The following is an 18215-nucleotide window of genomic DNA, read 5'->3' as shown; positions in this document are numbered from 1 at the left end:
GGGGCTTGGAGCTGGGGTACCTTCGAGTCCCCTTCCAACCCGAGCCGTTCTATGACTCCACGATGGCTGGACTGGGCGCTCTTGGTGATCTTTTCCAACTTTGACTCCACGAAAAATGAAAAATCGCCCAAGCCAGCCCCTGAGTGTCAACCGTATCGTGTCCGTGTCACCCCTCTCCCCCCACTTTTAACGTGAAGAGCCGAGCGGGGGCCGCCAACGGACACCGCCACCCCCCCCAACCCCTCAGAGCCCCTCAGAGCCCCTCAGAGCGGGCGGACGCATCGCGCACGCGCACACCGACCCGCGCACGCACGCGCGCGCGCTCCCGAGCAGCGGCGCCGCCGCCGCCGCCAACGGCGGCCGCGAAGGTTCCGGCGCGGGCCGGGCCGGGCCGGGCCGTGCGCGGTGACGCAGGCGCTCGGCGCGCTCTGACGGGAGGGAGGGACGGAGGGGGAGTGAGGAGGGGGGCGCGCGGCGGCGGCGGCGGCCGCGATCCCAACATGGCGGCGGGGGGCGGCGGTGGCCGAGGGGGCAGCGCCCCGCGGTGGGGCGGCGGCGGCGGCCGGGCGGTGGCGCAGGAGAAGCTGCCGGTGCATGTGAGTGCGGGGGCGATCCCGGGATGGTGTCCTCGACCCCCCCCCCCCACCACCTCCGCCCGGCCCGTCCCTGGGGCCTGCCCCGCTCCCGGGCTCCGGTGCCCCCCCCCCTCCTTCCCCTCCGTTGCCTTGAGGAGCCGCTGCCCCCCTCCTCCGGTGCCGTGCCCCCCCCCCCGCCCCTCTTCTCCCGGCCTCGGTACCGTGGCCCCGTCCACCCCCCCCCCCCGAGCCCTATTCTCCCTCGGGACCGTGCCCCCCCCCCCCCCCCTCTCCCTGCACCCGGGGCTGTGTCGTGCCCCCCCCCTCCCCGGTACCCTGCAGCCCACCCTCCATCATCCCGTGGGGCTGCCATCCCCTCTGGTACCGTGTGCCCCCCCCTCAGGGCTGTGGGTGTCCCCCTGGGGCTGTGGGGGTCCTCCCGGGGCTGTTTTCCCCCTCCCCGGTGCCCTGGGGTGCCCCAGGGTTTGTGTGGTGTCCCCCCCACCCCTTGCCCAGGGCCTCAGCCTCGTTCCGTCCCTGCAGGTGGAGGACGCGCTCTCCTACCTGGACCAGGTGAAGATTCGCTTCGGCAGCGACCCCGCCACCTACAACGGCTTTCTGGAGATCATGAAAGAATTCAAAAGTCAGAGGTAAAGGCCAGGCCCCGCACCCCAGGACTGCCCCATGGAGCTTCTCGGGCTTTACGGGGGCCTTTGCAGGGTTCCCCAGCCTTCCCACCATTTTAGAGCCCTAGGATCATTAAGGTTGGAAGAGACCTTCAGGATCATCTGGTCCAACCATCCTCCTGCTACTCATGTCACCCTCTAAACCATGTCCCTAAGCACCACATCCAACCAACTTTTACCATCTCCTCAGACACACAGGCCACCCTGCTGGCCCTGTTCCCCTGTAGCACAGCCCCACAACAGCGGAAAACGCTGTCTGTCCACCCCGGTGTCCTCTGCTTCATTGTTTTCCAGAGCAGAAATCCCCAGGAAAAGAAAAACGTGGTTTTACTTCCCACTCTGAAACACAAGTCTAGAAAATAAAACTCCTAAGCACAGAGCTGTGACCTATCAGCCTTCCAGGTGATGGCTGCCTTGCCCGATTTACGTAACCTGCACACTCACATCTATCTCTGTGGACAACGCTCCCAGGGAGAGGCTGCAGTGGATGGTGGTTGTTCCCTCTGTTTGGGTTAATTTCCAGGTCTAAAGTTCCCAAAGTTTGTTAAAAACCACATCTGTGAGAAGCCAGCTGCTTGATGTACCTCTGTAATTTTCTAGGCTTGACTCAGATTTCTGATTTAGACACAAGTAACAAACTGTTCTCAATTTTAGCATTGACACACCTGGCGTAATCCGACGTGTTTCACAGCTGTTCCATGAGCATCCTGACCTCATTGTAGGATTCAATGCTTTCCTCCCACTGGGATACAGAATAGAAATTCCAAAGAACGGGAAGTTAAGCATACAGTCACCATTGGCTAGTCAGGTAGGTTACGGAGCTCATCATTCTAAGCAAATCCTGTTATATGTATCACTATATACATCTCTCACACAGTTTAGGCTTTGTAGATTTGCAAGTATTGCACGTTGCTAAAGTTTTTACATGGTTTTCAAAGTATGGTAATGGGTACAACATAAATTTGAATGTTTCTTCTCAAAGCAGTCGTTAGTTTAGCTTGCACTAGAATGCTATTCCTGCACAAAGTGCCAGTGCAACTTAAAATACTTCAGGCAGGTTTGAAAACTGAAATTGTAATTGGCTTGAGCTGTTTTTATAGACTCTCAATGTGTGGTGTGTAGTGACGAATTTAAAAAAAAGATCTGGAAGACTCATACTTCCAATAAGAAACTGAGGAATGTGTTTAGGTGGTAGGCAAAAAAATGTGTGTCAAGTGTTGCCATGCAATTGGTACCATCCTGCAATGAAAGGCTTCTGCTGTAACGTAGGCGGATATGTATTGGCTTCTGCTTTTTTTTCGTTCGTGTTGTGTGGTTGTGGAGGCTGAAATGGAGCTACCATTTGAATTCGACTGATAAACTTGTGGTTTAACTCTAATTAGTAGCAGTAAATATCTTTTAGGTCTTAGTTTCCATAGATCTCTCTGTGGCTTATAAATTCAGCATCTTTGAGCTTTACATTTTAATGTTTCTTAAAACTGACAGTTCCTCTGGAGTAGAACAGTGGTACTAGAAACTGCAGCATGCGTGATTTGGTACACCCTCTCAAGGGTAGTGGGAAATGCAGTGACAGTCAAAAAGCAGCAGTGAGTCAGATGGTTTGTAAGCCAGATACAGCTTATGGGATTTTTTTTAACTCATGGCGTTAATAACGTAGGTAAGGAAATTCATTGGCTAATCAAATATTTTTTCCTTATTTCTTCATGTCGTAATCCTTTCTAGTTAAACATTGAAAATACTGATGCTAGATTGTAGTTGAACTTGCACCTGTGTTGCTGTACGAGTCACTGTCTTGTGTGTCTTACACCACTAGGTGCCCTCAGAGCCTGTTCCCAGCGCTGTCCCTGGCAGTGGGCTGCTGTTGCATTACTCGCAGGAGAACTCGCACAACCACAGTGACTGTTCCGAGGAGTTCAGGCAACAGCTTCCATACAAAGAAGATAAATCCCAGATTCCTTTGGAGTCTGATTCTGTAGAGTTCAATAATGCTATTAGTTACGTGAATAAGATCAAAACACGCTTCCTTGACCACCCAGAAATTTACAGATCCTTTTTAGAAATTCTTCATACTTACCAGGTAAAAAGCCTTCTGCGTTAAGATATTGTGGGTGTGCAGTGTGGCTGGTTGAGTAGTTGTTGTCGAATGAAACGTCAGCCTGTTGAACGGTTCCCAAGCTGTTGTCCAATGACTGCCTCATAGATATTTACTTGAGGAAATGACAGAAGTGTGAAAACTGTAGAACTTTGTGGGGTCTGAGGTGTGAAGGGGTTGTATCTGCATCTGCCTTTGCTAACCTTCAGTTGATGTAGTGATATCCTCTGTAATAGGATGCGCTGTAAGAACCCTGGGCTGTCTGCGGTTTAAATCAAGTTTGTGTTGCCTAGGGCTTTTGACTGTTGTGGAGTTGTCAGCTTTTCTTGCATTGTATGTTTTTGCATCTAACATCTGTGCATACTTTTGCAGAAAGAACAGCTGAACACTAAAGGTCGACCCTTTCGAGGCATGTCAGAGGAAGAAGTGTTTACTGAAGTAGCAAATCTGTTCAGGGGACAGGAGGATCTGCTCTCTGAGTTTGGACAGTTTCTTCCGGAGGCTAAGAGGTCTTTGGTATGTGTATGCTTGGAACAAGACAGATTATTGAACACTGCCTGTTTGTATGTGGAATATATTATGGAAAAACATACAGCCAGTAGATGAAATTTGCTTCTCTTCGCTGTCTGGAATTTCACAAAGCAGGTCACTGAACTACATGCTCTCTGTTCGGATAAGTCAGATTCTTTATTTGCACGGACTGAGGAGAGAGCATCAGAATGATTATTTATTTTCTTCAGTTCACAGGAAATGGACCATGTGAAGTGAACAGTGTCCAGAAAACTGAGCATGAAAAGAATCTTGAACACAGCAAAAAACGATCCAGACCACTGCTATTGCGTCCTGTTTCTGGCCCAGCAAAGGTATCTTTTGCAAGTGAAACTTAGAGTAACCTGGTATTACTCATTGTGTTTATATAATTCCTTAGATAAAGTTGTAATGAGTGGTATCTTTGAGGTACATAGGTGTTAGGTACGAGAAAATATTCAAAGCTATTTTAAAAATGCTAATCTCCTGCAGCAAAAGAAGTTGTTTAAAGTATGCTCTAATGTATGCGGTACCATGTTAAATACTAAATATCAAGACCTTATGTACAAAGTATTGGCTCTGGAAAGGGCCAATTCATTGTTCTTACAAGGGAATTGTTCTTTGGAATTCTTCCTGAAGTGATCCATTTTGTGTGTGTTTTCTTCTTTGCTTAGGGAGTCATTTGATAGAGATTGCTCTGGAGGACTTGACATAGCAATGTTAGATCACTCTTTGGGAAATACAGAGTTTCAGCCTTTGCTCAGAGTTGTTGCATGTCCATAAAGTGGAATTTGATAGTATTTGAGTGACAGCGTGTTAAGTAAAACTGTTTGTTCTTTTAACAGAAGAAAATGAAACTGCGAGGTACCAAAGATCTGTCAGTAGCAACAGTGGGAAAATATGGAACACTGCAAGAGTTTTCATTCTTTGACAAGGTCGGTATTTGGCCTGTTCTCCCATCTGTGGACTAATTTTCAGCCATTTATGTGGTTACTAATTGGTTCGTTTTGTATACAATTTGTGTGTCAGCACTTAGCAATTGCCTGACTTCGGGTGGCAGAGGCAGACCAAGAAAAAAAAAAAGATGATTTTGGAAGAGGAGTGGAAACTCATCATTAACCTTTTCCTGAATGCTTGTCTCTGACAGATACATTTTTCTCTGCTTTTCAGTGATATTTCCTCATAATAATCAAATGTATTTACTAAATTATTATATGAAACTGGGACTTTTGGGGCATGTTCTCTTTCTGTATTATGGTGCAGATAGAGGTTTGCCACCATACCCATAGTTCAGAGTGCTTCAGAATATGAACGCTAAATAAAAATGACATTCAGGCCATCTGATCATTTCTCTCCAAACTGTCTTTAGGTGCGTAGGGTGCTAAAGAGCCAGGAAGTCTATGAAAACTTTCTCCGTTGCATTGCTCTCTTCAACCAGGAGTTGGTCTCTGGCTCCGAGCTGCTCCAACTAGTTACACCATTTCTAGGGTAAGTTACTGATTGCAGTCTCTGCCGTGTTGTACTTTTTTAGGCCTTGCTCTGTTAATTTTTGGTAGGCACAGTGAACTTTGTTACTGAAGCTTTGGATTCAACTTCAGAAATACTTCCAGGTAGCATGCCAGAGATTGGAAGCTAATCCATAAAGAGGAATAATAAAATCCGCATCTTAACATATCTACACAGCTCTCGTGCATTTTGGGGAGGATATTTTCTACTGCTTGTACATCCAGTTGAAAACCTTATGAGACTACCCGATGCTATGCTATACTAATGGGGGCAGAGAATCTCTTGTACTCTGGATTGTGGTTTCTGTTCACACTCCCTGTTCTAATCTCTCACTGTAAAATACAGGTATAAACATGGAAGCTCGGAATAGAGCTGTGAAAAATATAAATAGTTCTACCTTTGTTGTGAGTCTCTTGTGCTGTTTGGCTTTCAACAGAAGAGGGAGTCACACAGCAAGGAACGCTGACTCCTCGGTTAAGGGTAGTATTGGCGAAGCTGTGAAGAGAAATTCTCTTTCTGCCTTAAGTCCAAAAGAACATAAAGCATTTCAGAGGGAAAGATAACAGAGGTAAAATGTTGGTGAAGGATTTCTCACCACGGTACTAAATCTGTTTGGGTCTTCACCCTCACTTTTATGACATGCATTAGGCACCCTAAAACTGTCAGAATGAAATAACGTAGCTTATGCTTACTTGTGTTTCTGAAGGAAATTCCCAGAACTATTTGCACAGTTCAAGTCCTTCCTTGGTGTGAAAGAGCTTTCATTTGCTTCTCCACTGAGTGACCGATCTGGGGATGGAATGAGTCGGGAAATTGATTATGCTTCCTGCAAACGCATTGGATCAAGTTACCGTGCTCTTCCCAAAACCTATCAGCAGCCAAAGTGCAGTGGAAGAACAGCCATTTGCAAGGAGGTATTTGGGGATCAACCTATTCAGTCCCTGTACGCACATTGTACTTAGGTAACCTGAAGTAGAATAGTTTGTGCTACAGCTTCTACACATGGATTCCTCTCTCTAACACTGATTAGTTGCCTTTAATCTTGCATCAGTTATTCATCCAATTTATTGAAATAAGAGTATCCACATTCAGCTTGCTAATTTTGTCTAAACATATCTCAAAGCATTTCTTTCAGTTTAATCTCTTTTAAATCTGTGTGCATACACAAAATTATTTGTATAGTAAAGAACATTAAATAGGATGAAATTAATTTTCTAGCAGTGGACCCTAACTTTTAAAAGCAATGTTTCTCCTGAAAGAGCACCATTAGCGAGTGTCACAGGCACTGTTGTCACTGAGAACAGACATAATGCAGTATAGGTAGATGCTCCCACCTTTCCCTGTTGTTGGCAACTGCGTCTGCTTTACTTACAGTTGTGGATTAATGCAGAGTGATCTCTGTGCTCTGTGAGATGATCGTGAAGGTGCTTTTGAACTTTGACACATTTCTACACGGACCTCTAATCATCTGAAGAGCACTCATGACAGTGTTAACTAGGCTGAAAATTCCAGTAGAAACTCAGGGAAGAACTCTGCAAGAATAAAACAGTAAAGTATCAGCCCCCTGAGAACAGCTCTGGACTCATAAGGCTCTGTTCAATGTCTGTTGCAGGTGTTAAATGACACCTGGGTTTCATTCCCGTCCTGGTCTGAAGACTCAACTTTTGTCAGTTCCAAGAAGACTCCTTATGAGGAACAGTTGCACCGCTGTGAAGATGAGCGTTTTGAGGTACCTCTGCTACTCAGCTTCCTTTCTGCTTGTCTTTCTCCTCAGAAAGCAAAACTTTTAGCCATGAGGGTTTTGACTGAACTACTTGGGGGCCAAATAACGGAAGTTCAGTTACTATTCATTGATTGGAGTTAGTTTGGTGTTTCCCATTTGCTTGGAGTCTAATAGTTCTTCTTAGGCATGGATCCAGTTCTGAAAAGCTTCTTGTCTTTAAGAAATATACGTATACTGTTTCTCCCAGTGGGAAACCCTGGTGATGCTTCTTAGCTCCACCCAGCGGGCAACAGACCTGTGCACCGCTCGTCTCCGTTTTCCTGCTATGCCTGTTTTTAACACTGTCTTTTTTGAACTCTTTCTTAACAGTTGGATGTTGTCTTGGAGACCAATTTAGCTACAATACGTGTGCTGGAGAGCGTACAGAAAAAGCTTTCTCGACTGACTCAAGAGGATCAAGAAAAATTTCGACTCGATGACTGCTTGGGAGGAACATCAGAAGTGATCCAGCGCAGGGCCATCTATCGCATCTACGGTGATAAAGCACCAGAAATCATTGAAAGCCTTAAGAAAAACCCAGTTACTGCAGTTCCTGTTGTTCTTAAGAGGTAATTGCCATTTTCCCATGTTCACCTGGGATCTTTAAGAAATTATTACAGGATTGTAAAGCTTCTTGTTTTGTTTTGTTTACAAAAGTAAGTGACTTGGTTTTCACTTTTTTAGATTACAGCAAAGGACAGAAATAGGAAATAAAGTAGGCTTTTGTTTGAAGTGACAAATGTTCTAGCAGATTCTTAAAAGTCTGTAAAAATGTTTTGTTAGCTTATTGAAAATTCTCCTTTCTGTATTTAAACTTCTCAGACTGTGCCTACAGGAAAACCACATTTTTTAGTTAGACTTGGGAGTGAACTATTTTTGAGTTGTAAGTCCTGTCTACTCTATTTCTGAGTACTTCAGCCATCCTTTTTTTTATTATTATTATTAAAAAACAAACAAACAAACAAAAACAAACACAACAAAACACAGTCTCCTTGTAATGCTGAAAGGTGTTGTGAGATGATCTCCAGTTATACAGTTAAGGTATTGGAAACTATTGTGGGTTTCTAGACTTCCTCCTAAGCGTTTTTTAAACAACTGTGTTCTGTAGGTCATGTTAGAGAGGATAACCTTTCTCCAATGATGGTGCATTTTTATTTATTTACGGGTCCTAGGAATGCTGAAAAGTTTGTGGTGCATCACAATTAACTACTTTAAAACTGCTTTGTGTGCATTTCTGTGGTTGTCTTTTCAAACTGAAGTAGAGTGCATGTTTACGCAGGTTGAAAGCAAAAGAGGAGGAGTGGCGGGAGGCCCAGCAGGGCTTCAACAAAATTTGGCGGGAGCAGTATGAGAAAGCCTACCTGAAGTCTCTTGACCACCAGGCTGTCAACTTCAAACAAAATGACACCAAAGCTTTGCGCTCCAAGAGCTTGCTGAATGAAATCGAGAGTGTCTATGATGAGGTATGTATGCTAGCAAATAGTGCATCCTATTTGTCCTTCATTTATATATTATCTAAAGGTTTACCTCACTCCTGGGACCTTCTTGAAGGTAGTGCTTGGAAGAGTTCTCAGTCAAAAATGACTGTCCCAAGCATAGCATTAACATGGGCTTATTTCTTCTGGCAGGAAAGTCTCTTGAGCATGGAATGGAAGGATCTTTACCTATTTGTCTCTTGATTACAGCATCAGGAGCAGCACTCAGAGGGGAGAAGCTCATCCACAAACGAGCCTCATCTGATCTTTATCTATGAAGACAAGCAGATTTTGGAAGATGCAGCATCTCTTATCAGCTATTACGTAAAACGACAGCCTACTATCCAAAAGGAGGATCAAGCAACCATTCGGCAGATAGTGCACCACTTCATACCCGAGCTGTTTTTCTCTCAGCCCCCTGAACACAATATTTCTGAAGAATCAACAGATGAAGACAGAGAAAACCATCAGGGGCAGAACCTGGATACTCCTGAGCTGCGGAAAAAACATATGCCTGGGCCTCCAAGCAGTCCTTTGGAAGCAAAAGCAACCTTCTGTGATGTTACAGCTGCTGAGCCTCACAACACTCTGGATGATGTTTACAGTCTGTTCTTTGTCAATAATAATTGGTATTTCTTCCTCCGCCTTCATCAGACTCTGTGCTCGAGGCTCTTAAAGATTTATCGTCAAGCTCAGAAGCAGCTTCTAGAATATCGGACAGAAAAAGAGAGAGAGAAACTCCTTTGTGAGGGGAGAAAAGAAAAGACCAATGATCCAGCCATGGAACTAAGACTGAAGCAACCAAGTAAGAGCAATCTGGGACATAGTCTGTTCTTAATGTTCTGGTTGTTAGCACTTGAATGTTTATATCTGGGTAACTGAGACTAACAAGCAAGTTTGTAAGGAAGGTAGAGGTACAAACCTCGACTGTATTTGCAATTTGTGGATGCAGCTGATTTACCAGGACAGCTAGTTTGAAAGCCCTCAAAGGATAAATGACATACATAGTTCATAGAGACTTCCTGCAAGCCCACTGTTGTCAGATGCTCTGAAGTGTCTTGTATTAATCTGTGACTTTGATTAAAATGTGAATGGCTCCACAATGAAATAGATAACCACAAGGTAGTAATGGAAGAGGAAAAACTGTTAGCCTCCCAGCACTCCTTCCAGAGACTTCTGTGTAAACATGTTCCCACTACTGAATGTCTTGGTTCTTTAGCAGTGTTGTCCTGTACTTCTTCTGACTTCACTCTGCTACTTTCATGTAGTAAATGACAGCTCTTTTTCCCTGTCCAGGTGAGGTGGAGCTGGAGGAGTACTATCCTGCCTTCCTGGATATGGTGAGGAGTCTGCTGGATGGGAATATTGACCCGACACAGTACGAGGACACGCTGAGGGAGATGTTCACTATCCATGCCTATATTGGCTTTACTATGGACAAACTAGTGCAGAATATTGTCCGCCAGGTAACTAGTTTGCTGCTGTCCATTGACAAATGGGTTTCTCACATTGCCTTGTACTATATAAACTCAGAAAATGTTGAGCAAATTCATAGAAAAGGTATGTTTGTGGTGGAAAGGGCCTGACAGATTTTCAGTGAGATAGTTCAGCATCACCTACAGTACAGGGATCACCTCAGGGGATTGATTCATTTTGGCCTTAGGTTCCATTTTTTTCCAAAATTCTGCCATTTCCAATGTTTATCTAAGGCAAAAGACAGGCTCAGTCCTTTCTACTCAATATCTGTCTTCTAGTTGTAGTTTAGTTACAGTTAAGGTATATCAGCCCCTGCTCTTCTCTGTTCCTTGCATGGCAAAGTAATGAAAAGGAGAGTGAAGGGTGCGAAGTCTCTGAAGTTAGAACTTCGGTACTTTGTCTGAGGTGTGACGCTGTGCTGAGTTTTGCACTCCTTTCATAACACACTAGAGTAAACTCTTGGCCCAGACTTGCTGACTGAATTCCCCCTTTTTTAATGGAAGCTTCACCATCTAGTGAGCGATGACATCTGCTTGAAGGTTGTTGAGCTCTACTTAAACGAAAGGAAGCGAGGTGCTGCTGGAGGTAACTTATCCTCTCGGTGTGTCCGGGCAGCAAAGGAGACCAGCTATCAATGGAAGGCTGAACGTTGCATGGCAGATGAGAACTGTTTCAAGGTAAGAATTTGCTGCCAGAGAATGTCATAAAGTGGCTGTAGCACTTCACCTCAGAGAAGTGGGTTTGGAAGCTCCAAGGCTACAGTGTTGAGAGAAAGCAGTATGGGAAGAAGGTTCCAACACCACCACAGATAGCAAAGTGGTGTACTGGCTCACTGAAAAGCCTTGTTGCTTACTCCTGTCCTGTTCTTGTATTTATTGTTCAAATGACTTTTGACTATCCAGCATTCTATTGTGGACCCATGTGGCCAATATCTCATACCTGCCACTTTATTATAGGTAATGTTTCTGCAGCGGAAAGGGCAGGTGATCATGACCATTGAGCTTCTGGATACAGAGGAAACCCAAACAGAAGATCCTGTGGAGGTCCAGGTAATACTACAGTGATCGTGGAGTCTGCTGTATGACTGACTTCTTGTTCTAAAACGTGAGGCTTTGCCAGAAGGATAAGCTTACTTAGGAGGTGGGAAGATTACATGTGGGGCTGTGGTCATTGACAGCAGCGTGTACGTTAACAAAACAGTTCCAACATAAATCAGCTTGGGGTTGAGTGAGATACCAGCATCTTCATAAAAAGCAGCTTGGAAGTAAAGCAGTTCTTTGCAGCAGTGTTTGTCCTGATGAGAGAAATCTGACTTGAAATTGTTTTCTCTTCTGTAGCACCTTGCTAACTACATGGAGCAGTACGTTGGGGTAGAAGGAGCTCCGAACAACCAGAATGATGGCTTCTTATTGAAACCAGTCTTTCTGCAAAGGTGAGTTCTCTCCCTCCTCAGTCACGCCTGCAGCTGATACTACTTCCTCTAAACATGTGGCAATGATTTTGGGTGATGTACTTAAGAGAATGGAAAACTAAGTGTGATGAACGTTTCATATTTTTTTCTATTTTTTTTTTTTATTTTTAGAAACCTAAAAAAATTTCGCAAATGGCAATGTAAGCAAGTGAGAGCTCTGCGGAGTGAAGTGAAGAGCTCCTGGAAGAGACTGATTGGGGTAGAAAGCGCCTGCAATGTGGACTGCCGTTTTAAGCTCAACACCCACAAAATGATGTTCATCATGAACTCAGAGGATTACATGTACAGGCGGGGAGCTCTCTGCCGAGCCAAACAGGTACATCTCCTATTACTCTCTCTGCCAGCCAAAAGACAGATACCAGTAAGAGGTCTTGTGACTGAATTCCTGCAAGCTGCATCCAGAAGTTACTTCTCTGTGTTGGATGAAACAGAGGAGAGAGAGTAGATTCTGTGTGCTTTGGTTTAATTTAGTAGTCTTTACCATGCAAATTTTAAGGGCGAGTATCAAACAGAAAGAAATAGAGATCTTTAAAGGCAGGGATGCAGCTTTTTGTTTTGCTGTTTGTGTTGTGTTGTAAAGCATGCACATCTTGGACATCCAAAGAGGTGAAGGCTTTGACCTCTTGGTGATCTTTACTGTCCTGCTTTCAGGTACAGCCAATGGTGCTGTTAAAGCACCACCAGCAGTTTGAAGAATGGCACAACAGGTGGCTAGAAGAGAATGTGACCATGGAAGCAGTTGATGTAGTTCAAGACTGGCTAATGGGAGATGAAGATGAGGAGATGGTGCCCTGTAAAACAACTTGCGAGACAGTGAATGTCCACGGGGTCCCGGTGAACAGATACAGAGTGCAGTACAGTCGCCGTCCAGCTTCACCATGAGGAGACTTGTGCCTGGGACCAAGACAAGTAGGAGCGTTGCTGATGAAACACATTTACTCTGAGAATAGTGGTGGGAATGCAATGTATGTATTAATGATATTTATCCAAACAGCATTTTACTTTGGATTATGATGTATTTTCCATATGGCATAGACTTGTCTTCTTGCAGCGTAATCCTCCAGTCATCATGAAGAGACTTAACAGCTTTATGGGAAGAGGGCTCTTGGCATTGCCACACACTTTTTAGTAGTTTCATAGCTTTAGGCCACTGCTGACCAGCCAACACAGAAGGGCTGAATGAGGGGGTCAGGCTCTTGGCAAACCACCACTAGTGGCTTCGTTGGAGAGATGGAGTTGGCTGGTGCTTGAGCAGATGCTGGCAGCTGCTTCCACTTTGAAAGGTTTTATGTTCCCTATCTTCCTGAGTTTGTGCTGTCTTGGAGCCTGCAGAACTCTTCAATGTAACCTCCAAGTGCCGGTGTGGCTGAAAGAACCTGACACAGGTTGCCAGCCTTGCTGCAGAGTGCTTCGTTATCTGTGCATACTGATAAGGCAACAATTGCAGTATTTGTCACCGATGCTCTGGTGAGAAAATGCCAAAACTGAGACAAGGGTGTGCTAAACCCTCTAACTCTCACTCATCAACTGTGTATTTTGGAGCATGAACTAAGGGGGAAGAAACTCTGTAACCTGCAGTGCTAGGCAAGAGCAGCTGGTGGCACAGGACAGCCAAGACCCGTCACCTACCTGCCTGCAGGTGCTGTGCCACATCCCATTTCATTGCTTCGTGAACCTATGACCTACTGCAGGCTTTGCCTTTCACATCTGGAGCTGCTTGGAGCGTGTGCGTGGGAAGGAATACCCATTACGAGGTCTGGTCTGGTTTTGGGGTTGGGTTTTTTGGGGGGGGATTTTGCATGCTGATTGGCAGCCTCTGGAGACTGCGTTCTCAGGCGCTTCGCTTTTCTTGTGCATGCCCGGACTCCGTGGTTCTGCTGGGTTGTACCACTTAAATAACGTCGGTAGATGGAGCTCTTGCAGCACTGTATGTGCGCTGGATCTGAGGTTTGTCCCAGATACTCTGCTGTTTCTGCTAGGTCAGCACAGATGATGTATTTGCAGTGACACATGGAAATCTGTGATGGGGAGGATTAAATCCAGCCACAATCATTGTAGACGAACTTTTCCACTGAACCATCTGTACTTCGAAGCCTTTTTGAAAAGAAGCAAGACAAAAAGTACCTTGAACCGTGCAGAACACTACGTCAATTATCTGACTAAATCTATTGAAAAAATCAAGAAAATTCAGTCGTGTCTGTCCTGCAATCCTGTTGTGACTTTGCTCTTGTTTCTCAAAGGCAAGCACACTGTCATGGAGTGTATTACAAACATCATGTCTTGAGGCAGGTCTGGCCTCCTTTCAGCTCGGCTTCCAACTTTTCCTGGCTTTTGGGGGAGTAACGCCCCACCTGGATATTTTTTGTGGCTTTGATTTTTATGTTATAATTTCTGCCAGACCTGAGTAGCAGCCTGTAGGATTTCTCCTGAGTTATTTCCACTGTACAGCACTTGGTTTTGCAATTGTCTCACTTGACAGTACAAAAATTGGCCTTTGGGGTACATTTAATAGAAAACTGTACCGACTCTTTTGTCTTTTTTGCAAAATAATCTGTGGGAGGGAAGGAGGGAGACCAGTCTCTGGCATTCGTGGCCAGTTGCACAACCATTGCCAGTGGAGCACTATTCATCAAAAACTCGTGTTCTCGTTGTCCGAGTCTGTTAAATTTTGGTTACGGAAATGATCTGGAGGTTCTTCCCCTGCTCTTGTTGCAGTAAGTGATAAAAGCCACTGAGGGTGTAGCTAGGGGAGAGCTGGGTGGAGAGGGGGGGACAAGCCCAGTGCAAAGCACAGTCTCCCCTTTCGCTGCCAGACAGCTCAACAAAATACACCTCAGTCCTGTTCACCTCTCTGCTGTCTTCCAGTGGAGATGACAACTGTGCCAAATTTTATGGTTTTATGATACAGAAAATGTTTACTAGACAGTAGGTTGCAACTTGTGGCTTAAAATGCATTTGATTCCAGGTGTCCCCTAGTGTAGAAGGGTAACACACCTGTGCACCATCCTGTTCCATCTTGCCATTTTTAAGTGTACTTCAGGTATTTTTAAGCATCCTTATTTTGTAAACCTTAATTTATAATCTGAACAGGTGAAGACAGACTGTGGCCCTTTACAGTGCTATTGTCTTAAAAATGATAGTAGCAAACGATGTGAAATGATGGAATAGCGGGCAGTGCAGGTTTGAGAGTGGCTTGCTAACGTCTGAGAGTTTAAGCTCAACTGTTGTGTATCTGCTAGCACGACCTTGATTCAAGAGTTTGTTCTTCCATTTTTTTGAAGGATCTTTGCTTTTGGGCTTGTAATTGCTTTGCCAGCTCTTTGAATGTAGTTTTTTTATATTTATTTGCACATTCAAGTAAAATAAAATATTGATTTTAAAAGTCTGCAGGTCTCACTGTTTTAAGTTTGTTTAAAATTAGTTTGAATGCTATGACGGCTCCCAGAAGTGATTGCTGTGCACCTGAAACTGAATTTTAAATAGTAGAAAAAATGCAATTGAAAAGTTGGATGAAGCTCCCTTCGAGCAGTTGCAGGGAGGCTGCAGCATGTAATGGTTCTGATGTGTTGTGCCAGCTCGCTTCCACTGGACAGCAGGCAGCAAATCTTTAAACTTAACTCCAGTGGTACGTTAGAGCACTACCTAACGTAAAAGGGAAACAAGTTTCCTGGAAGTAGCGTGCAATAAGAGATCCTGTGCAGGAAGATGGTGCCTGTGGCTCTGTGCTTAGGTGTGTGCTGCCAAGACCTCTCTTGGAGCAAAGGCCCATACCTGGATGAGAGCACAGAGGTCCCTGAGGTGGCACAGCTGCTCCATGTGGAGACAGGTATCAAAAGAACACATTGTATAGTGCCAGCCAAGCGTATCTGTCTGCAGATTGGTTTATTTCTAGCAGCACCTTTGCCATGAGAGTTGTGGCACAAAAACATGGTCCAGGCCTGGCCTCCAAGTACTTGCACGCTAAATACAAGAGACGTTCAAGAAAGTGACTGATTCCAGTTCCGAAATCTATAAGCACATCTGCTCCAGGTTAAGACAATACAACTGCAACCATGAAAATTACCCCTGCCCCGCCTTTCCCTCAGCCTCCCCAAATTCCTGGGTAATAACATGTTTAACTGTTTTCCCTGTGAGCTCTGCGCAACAACTGCATGTGTAGATTTTGCAAATTAAGCTGTCGTGATGTGACCCAGATCTGATAGGAGTTTCCTTTACATCATCCTCAACACTTCCGTTGCCATAACAAAAGGCAACTCTCCTTTCTGTGCAGCGAATTACTCGCTCACAGGGAAACAAACTGTTGTTCTCCTAATAACATTCCTCTGCTGCATAAATTGTATGAAATAATTTGATGAAAATGATGGTAATGGCATCTCGGAGGACACAATACACTTTACACAAGAGTCTCCTCTACAAGACCTTGGACTCCTCACAAAGAGCGCTCCCCGTGCTCTAGGGGAGGCGAAAGGCCCTGCGGAGGGACAGCCAGAGCTGACATCACCCAAAAGCAGTTGGAGATCTCGGCAAGTGGACAGTCATTTGGCAATGGCAGACAGCTTAAAATATCTGTCAGGTTTGCAGGATGGAGTAAGAACTAATGATTTTATAAATTAAATTAGGAATTGCTAAAGGGAATACCCAAATGCGGTATTTAATGTTTCAGGATTTTTTGTTCCTTGTTACTGCATCACGGTGATGCCCAGAGAGAAAGGGGGCTGGGAACTAGTGACAGGTATCCTACAAGTATGGGGGTGTAAACATGAGTTAAGGTTTTATTCATGCTTTTATTCATTCCTCTGGATTAGTTACCCTAAAGAAAGCAGAGGCACCTTCTACCTTCCACTCATCAAAATTTAAGGCTAAATTAAAGTCTAGCAATCCTAAGCCATACCTGTGTTAAAGGACGAATCGAAACCCAGTGCTGAAAAGGGATGATGTCTGTATCAGGCAGGGCAGCCCCCACCCCAGTGTCAATAACTTGCTGCGAAAAGTCCAGAAGCTATTGCAGAACATCTAGTGAGTTAGAGTGATGCTGATAAACTTCAGCCCTTCCTGAATAGTAACTTCACGTGAGCTTCTTACCTTCTGGAGTGAAAAGTGCAAGAAGAAGAGACATTCTCAAAAAAAAAAAAAAAAAAAAAAAAAAAAAGTCTCCCAAAGAATATTGCGCCAGCATAAAGCTTACAAAGTGGTGAGGAGAAAACAAACAAGAGAAGGGATGGGAAAAGCTATGGGTGGGATCCCAGTGGAAGAGAAGAGCAGGACAAGCAGGAGAGGGGCACAGAGATCCTCTGGAGCTGGGGAGCTTGCAGGGTGATGGTGTGAGACCCCACCAAGCGAGAGGAGGGCAAGCTGGAGAAGTCAGGAAGGGCCCAGGGCATGAAGTCAGCCTGTAGGTGTCAGAGCCTGCAAAGGCAGATTTGGGATGCGGGGGATCCTGCTTAAAAGGAATATCATTTCTACTTCAACAGTCAGTGGAAGTTTCTGTGCCTGGTGGTTCTGAGAAGTCTCAGATGCTTGCACACCCAGCGGCTGGGAAAGGCAGGGCCCGTCCTGCACTCATGGAAAATGTGACATTGTGCTGACACTGGTGGAAATGCTCCGTGCTGCTGGCGCTAAGGCAGAGCCGCTGCCTCCACAGTCAGCTGCGCCTCGTGTCTGCAAAGCAAACGGAGCTCAGCCTGGGGCAGGTATTAGCTGCACTAAGATTTGTCTTCACACCTGCTGGCTTGCAGCTGAAGAACTCCCTGGAGCTCCTGGAACAGAGCAAAATGTAAGCCCCATTATGAAGATGCCATTTCCCTCCCAAAGTCTGTTCTTCCAGGCCTTAAAGATGTACGTTTGGGGCAGGGCAGGTCGTGTTTGTACCCTCCCTCAAAGCTTTAAAATCCCTAACCTGCTCTCCTTACATCTTCAGGGTTCAGAGCCCGGAAGAAAAGCGTGCCTGCTCCCAGGAGATGGTCTATTGCACAACGAATAGCTTTCAAACCAAATTGTTACCCCACAGGGCAGGGATCACACGACTTAAAGAGATGTTAACAAGCCGTGACAAACCTCTGGCATTAGAATTTTCATGCAAGCTGTTCTGCATCTAAAGCAGTCACTAAAGATCACACAGCATCTGAAAAATGAAGGCTACGGCAAGGCCTAACCTCTCTCTGCTCCACTCCAGAGACCTGGCCATAGGAAGCGGGGCTGCGATTTGCACACTATCTGAACCTGATTATGTCTAATTTTTTGCATACAGAGCATGGAAAGGATCCTGGTTGAGGCATGGAAAATATGCGGCCACATGAGTCATTCTGTAATGGTTCATAAATCCTGAGAGAATCACAAAAGCAAAACATCTAACATTGCATCTTCCCTGTCCCTGCCAGTGGAACCCCACCTCTCGACACGCTCGGCACAAGGATGTGGGAATATGGTGAAAGCAAAGGAAATAGGATCATTTTCTCCTCGGAATAGAGGAATCTCATCAAACAGCAGCCAGCCTCAGATTTGCAATCTTCACAGAAGAGGCCATTCATAAGCTGAGGAGAAAGAACTGAACTCCTCCTCGGGTTGCCAAACCAAATTTACAATTCCTACTGCCCGGGCTCCAGCTTCTGTCTTTACCTCCTTGCAGAGCCAGGCAGGGGACTGGA

At 45.3% G+C, this 18215-nt stretch overlaps 1 protein-coding gene across 1 annotated transcript; it reads left to right on the top strand.

Moving 5' to 3' along the window:
* The first annotated feature begins 531 nt into the window (after positions 1 to 531).
* SIN3B (SIN3 transcription regulator family member B) lies at positions 532 to 14916 on the top strand. The gene is made up of 19 exons (XM_032203547.1): positions 532 to 596; positions 1119 to 1225; positions 1916 to 2069; positions 3075 to 3338; positions 3726 to 3869; positions 4094 to 4216; positions 4727 to 4816; positions 5251 to 5369; positions 6094 to 6301; positions 7000 to 7116; positions 7480 to 7718; positions 8429 to 8612; positions 8835 to 9429; positions 9921 to 10090; positions 10604 to 10777; positions 11057 to 11149; positions 11438 to 11532; positions 11683 to 11887; positions 12223 to 14916. The coding sequence occupies exons 2-19, from the start codon at positions 1203 to 1205 to the stop codon at positions 12451 to 12453; spliced, it is 3228 nt and encodes a 1075-aa protein (XP_032059438.1). The 5' UTR covers positions 532 to 596; positions 1119 to 1202; the 3' UTR covers positions 12454 to 14916.
* The last annotated feature ends 3299 nt before the right edge of the window (positions 14917 to 18215 follow it).

The sequence above is a fragment of the Aythya fuligula genome, chromosome 26 (genome assembly GCF_009819795.1).
Source record: "Aythya fuligula isolate bAytFul2 chromosome 26, bAytFul2.pri, whole genome shotgun sequence".
NCBI lineage: Eukaryota > Metazoa > Chordata > Aves > Anseriformes > Anatidae > Aythya > Aythya fuligula.
The sequence above is the reverse complement of the archived record's forward strand: the minus strand, read 5'-3'. Positions and strand labels throughout refer to the sequence as shown.